Below are 7,115 nucleotides of genomic sequence, written 5' to 3'. Positions count from 1 at the left end.
AAAGTAGAGGACTTGCTCCAAGTAACAAAGAAGGAAGAGGCAGAATTCCAGCCCAGGTATGCCCTACTCCAAAGCCCTTAATATTGTTCCACACCAATAACACTGTTTTACAACTGAGGATCTGAGGCACAGAGAGGAGTGACTTTTTCAAGGTCACAAAGCTATTTTATAGCCTGGAAAATGCATCTCTCTCTGGCATCCCTGAGGTCAAGTCAAGGACATTAACAAAAGAATTTCTTAGCCTGTGTTTGTCAAGATCTTTCTCACTCACCCAACACTCCAGTGCCAATGCTTGTAAGGCATGATGTGCACTTATCAACTACATTTGTTCATTAATCTAAAAAGCATTTATTGGGCACCTAATATATGCTCCAGACTAGGTAAAGCTTTGATGATCTCAGGATGAATGGAACCCTGAGCAGGCAGGATGAACTTGAGGGGTATGGGGAAATTATATTGAACAAAGGAGAGACAGATTTGTAAGAAATTAGATGGAATAATCTGTTACAAGCACCAGAAGAGAAGTCAATGCAGGGAATGATGAGTCACAAAGGGGTGTCAGGAAAGTTTTCACAGAAAAGGAGACTCTGAACCTGAGTGTTGAAAGATCAGTGTTTGTGAAGGTGGAAAAATAGGAGATTCTGGAAGTGGGGGTTGGGGAGGCCATGATGGATAGAGGGAACAATGGGAACACAGATCCAAAGGCGTGAGCCAGCAAGAATTTGCATAACATTTAAACACCCCGAGGGGCACCCCAGTGGCTCAGTCCCGGTTAAGTGTTTGACTCTTGATTTTGACTCAGGCCTCCCGGTTCATGATTTCGAGCCCCATGGTGGGCTCCACACTGACTGTGGAGCCTGCCTGGGATTCTCTCTCTCTCCCTGCACCTCTCTCAAAATAAACAGAATAAACTTTAAACAATTTAAACACCCGAAACAGAGAATCAAAGGAAACAGGACACCAGATATCAAGAGGAGTTTAATCTTTATTGTGTAGGCAATAGGGAACCATTGAAGATTTTCAAACAAAGGACTATGTATGGTGCCATTTGTGACTTATAATTACATTTCTGGAAAAGACAGACAGGATGAATTAGACAAAACTACACTGAAGGAAAGGACACCAGTTAGGAAAGTTGCAACCATCTAAGGAGAAATGACAAGGGGTTAACTGAAGACCAAGAAAAGGGGGCAAATTGAGACAGGTGAGGAAAGTAAAATCCTCAGAACTTTTACCCAGTGCCCAGGTTCCTTGCAATGTGAGTGGCTCAGTATAAGCCTTCTGGATAAAACGTGCTAGCCACCAGTACCTGCTGCAGAGATGACTGTGCCCACAGAGACAGAATAAACAGGACACAAGGCAAGTAGTGATATTCTCCAGAGCAAATGAGATGCAATGTGTGTTTGGGGTTTATTCAGCCACATGATTTCTCAAGGCTCTCAGAACTTGTTTCTACGCAGACCAAGAGCAATGCTTCCCAGGTGGGCATGATCTGGGGACCACCTAGATATTCGTGCCAGATGGCTCAGACAGATGTGTAGGCTGAGGAGGGCTTTTTTCCTCTAAACTCTGAGTTAATTTCGTCACCACTGCCACCATCATGAAACTTCTCAGAAATTATCAAAATGGCACGGGTAGAATATGTATTTTGCTGAGAGCCAAAGTCTGGCTTCACTGCTAGCTTTCTCTACATCCTTCTGTCTGTCTCTTAAGCCTCCCTGGAACTTTTTTTTTTTTTCAGATTTGACACTCAAGCAATAAAAGGTTGCTTGCTCCTGAATCCCAAGGGCTAAACAGAATGAATTGAAAATCCTCTAAATTGGATTTGCCACTCCCTTCCCAAACAGGATGCTTTAGTAAGAGAACATATGGCCTCCGCAGAGGGGGCACTACCATTGTTCCCTTGGCTGTCGATCCGTACTCCATCCGGCAGTGGAAAGCCTAAGCTTATCAGAAACTGCTCTGGGTTGTATAGGAAGGGCTCACCTGTATTGCCTACAACCCCGTGGTAATCTTGCACTTCATGCCCTCTATGTATGCATGCCTGGACCGTGCTGTTGTCTTTGTGAGCAGAACCATCTCGAGTATCATCCTGGTCCTCTTCTTTGTGTTAAACCCTAATGTCTGCATATCTATGAAATGAAATTTTTTAAAAAATAAATAAATGAAAAGAAGACTTGTCATTTCTGAAATATAATAGAAGGGCAATGGTCTACAATTCCTTGATCATGGAAAGAGGAAATGGAGGGGCTGATGAGACCCACCATTGAAAGGACCAGAAAATTGTGTAAAGAGTCCCTTATGCAAATTATTCTTGGATTTATATAGCCTGAAGCTGGCAGGCAGCACGGAAGAGTAGAAAGATCCTAGAACCAAGAGACAGAAGAGACTTATGTTACTACTTTTCCTGTGCCGCTGATTTTCTATATGACTGTGAAAAATTGGCTTAATGCTTATTAAGTTCAGTTTCAGTATTAATTGACATGGGAATGCTAACACTTTTCCCCCTAACTTCAGAGCGATATTAGAAATATTGATTGTAGGGGTGCCTGGGCGGCTGAGTCGGTTAAGCGTCCTACTTCGGCTCAGGTCATGATCTTGCAGTTCATGAGTTCAAGGCCCTGTCTGCCTCTGTGCTGATAGCACAGAGCCTGGAGCCTGCTTCAGATTCTGCGTCTCCCTCTCTCTCTGCCCCTCCCCCTCTCGCACTCTGTCTCTCTCTCTCTCTCAAAAATAAACTTTGAGGGGCGCCTGGGCAGCTCAGTCGGTTAAGCGTCCGACTTCGGCTCAGATCATGATCTCCAGGTTTATGAGTTCAAGCCCCGCGTCGGGCTCTGTGCTGACAGCTCAGAGCCTGGAGCCTGCTTCGGATTCCGTGTCTCGCTCTCTCTCTGCCCCTCCCCTGCTCATTCTCTGTGTCTCTCTGTCTCAAAAATAAATAAAACATTTAAAAATTTTTTAAAAAATAAGTAAAAAATAAACTTTGAAAAAAATAGATTGTTATTAGGTGTGCAGTAGCTTATAAAATTATAACATGCTGATGAAATCGATCCCTATTATGTTGTCACTGAAAGGCCTATGAGTGTTGGTTTATTCCAATGGCTCTTAAGGAAACAAAGTGCAATGAGAATAAAATCAGAGATGCTCCGGTTCATGGAGCACCTTCCATGAAGCCTTCCTCAGTTCTCTTCCTCAGCAACCTCTAGAGGTGGATTTTAACAGATGTCAAAGGCCCCAACGAGTACAGTAGGGAAACGAATGATCCAGCCCACACCACATTTTAGACTAATGAGGGAGCTGAAGCAAGGAGAAGTGAGTGACTTCCCCAGGTGACACAACAAGTTCATGAAGAATAAGATAATATGATTAAAAATAAGAGTGTGAGCAATCTTGAAAAAGAAAACCAAAGCAGGAGTCCTCACAATCCCACACTTCAAGCTGTATTACAAAGTTTCCACAGATGAGATAAACCTTTGCTTGATTTTTTTTTTATGTTGATTTATTTTTGAGACAGAGACAGAGCATGAGGGGGGTGGGGCAGAGAGGGAGGGAGACCCAGAATCTGAAACCGGATCCAGGCTCTGAGCTGTCAGCACAGAGCCCAACGCGGTGCTCGAACCCAGGAACTGTGAGATCCTGACCTGAGCGGATGTCGCATGCTTAACTGACTGAGCCATCCAGGCGCCCTCTTTCCTTTTTTTTTTTTTTTTTTAATGTTTATTTACTTTTGAGAGAGAGAGAGAGAGAGAGAGAGAGCACAAGAGGGGGAGGGGCAGAGAGAAAGGGAGACAGATTCCTATGCTTAACCAACTGAAACATCCAGATGCCCCTTTTTTCTTTTTTTTTTTTTAATGTTTATTTATTTTTGAGAGACACAGAGAGGGAGAGAGAGAGAGAAAGAGAACAAGAGGGGGAGGGGCAGAGAGAGAGGGAGACACAGAATCCTATGCTTAACCAACTAAGCCACCCAGGCACCCCAAACTTTGCTTGATTTCAATGCCTCAGTAATATTATTCTCTCTTTCAAAGCTGTACAGGGAGGAAGAAATATCCAATGGCCCTGAGAAATTATACCAAGGTGTCTGAATTTATTTTTTGTGGACTTACCCAGTCTCAAGAGCTGAGCTTGCTCTTATTTTTCTTTTTATCTGTAGTTTATGTAACAACTGTGTTAGCAAATGTTGCCATCATGGTCACTGTGACCTACGAGTCCCGCCTTCACACGCCCATGTACTTCCTGCTCCGCAATCTCTCCGTCTTGGACATCTGCTTCTCCTCCATCACGGCTCCCAAGGTCCTCATAGACCTCCTGTCAAGGATGAAGACCATCTCCTTCAATGGTTGCATCACTCAGATCTTCTTCTTCCACCTCCTCGGGGGGGCAGACATTTTTTCTCTCTCTGTCATGGCCTTCGATCGCTACATGGCCATCTCCAAGCCCCTGCACTACGTGACCATCATGAGCAGGGGGCGATGCACTGCCCTCATCGTGGCCTCCTGGGTGGGGGGCTTTGTCCACTCCATCGTGCAGATTTCCCTGTTGCTGCCCCTCCCTTTCTGTGGACCCAATGTTGTTGATGGCTTCTACTGCGACGTCCCCCAGGTCCTCAAACTCGCCTGCACCAACACCTTTGCTCTTGAGGTCTTAATGATTTCCAACAATGGTCTAGTCACTACTTTGTGGTTTGCTCTTCTCCTTGTGTCCTACACAGTCATCTTGATGATGCTGAGATCTCATGCTGGGGAGGGAAGGAGGAAAGCCATCTCCACCTGCACCGCCCACATCACTGTGGTGACCCTGCACTTTGTGCCCTGCATCTACGTCTACGCCCGGCCCTTCACCGCCCTTCCCATGGACAGAGCTGTCTCCATCACCTTCACAGTCATCATCCCAGTCCTGAACCCCATGATCTACACCCTCAGGAACCAGGAGATGAAGTCAGCCATGAAGAGATTGAAGGGAAGACTTATGTTTTCTGAAAGGGGATAACCTCATTATAGATTGTTGATCAAGATACCAGCATATAATTGAAATATATTCTTAAAATATTAGATGTTACATATTGGGGCTCAGCAATGCGTAGACAATTAACTATAGCAGGATGGCACAGACACAAAGGATCAGCGACTTGAAACACTGGTGTTGAGAAGGAACACCAAGTTAAACAAGAAGAACATAGTCCTTGAAGAGCAACTGACAGCAAGGAAGGTACAAATGTGAAATATAATAGAAGGTCTTGGGTGTCCCGGCAACAGGATGAAGGATAGCACTGTGATGTCCAGACGTGCAGTAGGCAAGAGACACCTACCTCAACATAGCCAAGCTCTAGTAACTAGGTCCCAGTGCAGCCATGGTTACCTTAAAACTATTTCGTAAGCATATACTGTGTACCAAGCACTACTTGTAAACATTTTTCTCTACCTCTGCTTTGTCAGTAATGTTTATACCACAGCCTCAGGCATAAGTCAATTTGATGGTTGAAAAAAGAAAAAGCTATATCCAACCCAATAAACACTTTTATTTTTCCTATGTGCCCTCATTTATCATTTCCCTTACCAAAGTGTGTTAAAATACGCCCACAAAACTTCACATTAGTAGAGCTGGTTCTCCTTTATATTCCCAGTGTCAGAATAGTGCCTGACCTGTAAAAAGCTGTAAGTGTTGGTTGAATCTGTGGAATGGAATGGAATGAATGTAAGATGCCAATTTCTACTTAATCTTGGTTTTTAACATTGAAAACGGACTTTATTTTCTGAACATATACTTCTTCATGGAAGCCAAAGGAAATTGAAATGGCTAAATCAGAGTGTACGGTGATCTAATACTCAAGGTCTTAGCATCTAGGTATGTCTTCATGAAATCACCAAATCAGGGGCACCTGGGTGGCTCAGTCGGTTAAGCGGCCGACTTTGGGTCAGGTCATGATCTCGCAGTCCGTGAGTTCGAGCCCCGCATCGGGCTCTGTGCTGACAGCTCGGAGCCTGGAGCCTGTTTCAGATTCTGTGTCTCCCTCTCTCTGACCCTCCCCTGTTCATGCTCTGTCTCTCCCTGTCTCAAAAATAAATAAAACGTTAAAAAAAATTTAAAAAATAATAATAAAATCACCAAATCAAGTGTTAGGTCCCAAAATGTCTATTGAAAACCGTGTACACAATTGAATAGAAACACCTCAGGGCAGGGGTGCCTGGGTGGCTCAGTCAGTTAAGTGACCGACTTAGGCTCAGGTCATGATGTCAAAGTTTGTGGGTTCGAGCCCCACATCAAGCTCTGTGCTGATGCTGCAGAGTTTGCTTGGTTTTCTCTCCCTCTCTCTCTCTGCCTCTTTCTCTCTCTCAAAATAAATAAATAAAATTTAAACAAACAAAAAAGAAACACCTCAGGGCAAATGAATGTTTTGCAACACTCAAGGCAAATGAAAGTACAAATTCATTGATTTAGAGTTCCAATAAGCCTGTGCTCTGAGGATATCCAGACAACCCCTTGGGATGCCTGGTAACTGTATACAGAAGGATGGGATGTATTTCCTCTTCTCATTTCTCTCCTCCTCTGTAGCATGGGACCTAGTAAAACTGACTAAGAAGTTTCATTGAAATGTAACTACAGGCTAATAAGAAGAAGAAGAAGAATAGTAATAGTAATAATATAGGACCACATTCCCTTATTTTAATTTATTAGGATGAAATAGGTTTTAGACTTTAGCATTTCTTAGATTTTAGAAAGATAATACAGTGCATGTATTGTATGTTACATCATTTCCTCCTTGGGGAGACCTGATACCCAAACACTTTAATATATCTGTGATAAGATGTATAAATAGTTTCACTGAGTGTAATCAATAAAAAACTATGCATGGCCTCACACTAATTCAGATCAAATTTTCCCACAAAATTAGTTCAGGTCAAATGAGATTTTACTACCAAATGATTTTCTAAAAACCTTCCAGCATTCAGAGTTCAGAGATTTCAGAATGAAATACAGAAACTAAACAAGAGGGGATCGTAATAAGCAGAATAATCCCCCCACTCAAGGTGTGCAAGTCCCAAACCCCAGGATCTGTGAGTGTGCTACTTCTATGGCAAAGCAGACTAAGAGTGCAGATGGCATTAAGGTTGCTA

General features: G+C 43.4%; 1 protein-coding gene across 1 annotated transcript; it reads left to right on the top strand.

Moving 5' to 3' along the window:
- Window positions 1-4,033: 4,033 nt before the first annotated feature.
- Window positions 4,034-4,989, top strand: LOC112851847 (olfactory receptor 4D11-like). Its single transcript, XM_025915306.2, has one exon. The coding sequence runs from the start codon at window positions 4,054-4,056 to the stop codon at window positions 4,987-4,989; it is 936 nt and encodes a 311-aa protein (XP_025771091.2). The 5' UTR covers window positions 4,034-4,053.
- Window positions 4,990-7,115: the final 2,126 nt, after the last annotated feature.

Source organism: Puma concolor, chromosome D1 (genome assembly GCF_028749965.1).
Source record: "Puma concolor isolate L17-30 chromosome D1, mPumCon1.1.hap2, whole genome shotgun sequence".
Classification (NCBI taxonomy): domain Eukaryota; kingdom Metazoa; phylum Chordata; class Mammalia; order Carnivora; family Felidae; genus Puma; species Puma concolor.
The sequence above is the reverse complement of the archived record's forward strand: the minus strand, read 5'-3'. Positions and strand labels throughout refer to the sequence as shown.

Coding starts and splice junctions, on each gene's coding strand:
- LOC112851847 (XM_025915306.2), top strand. CDS start 4,054: ATGGCCCTGAGAAATTATACCAAGGTGTCTGAATTTATTTTTTGTGGA.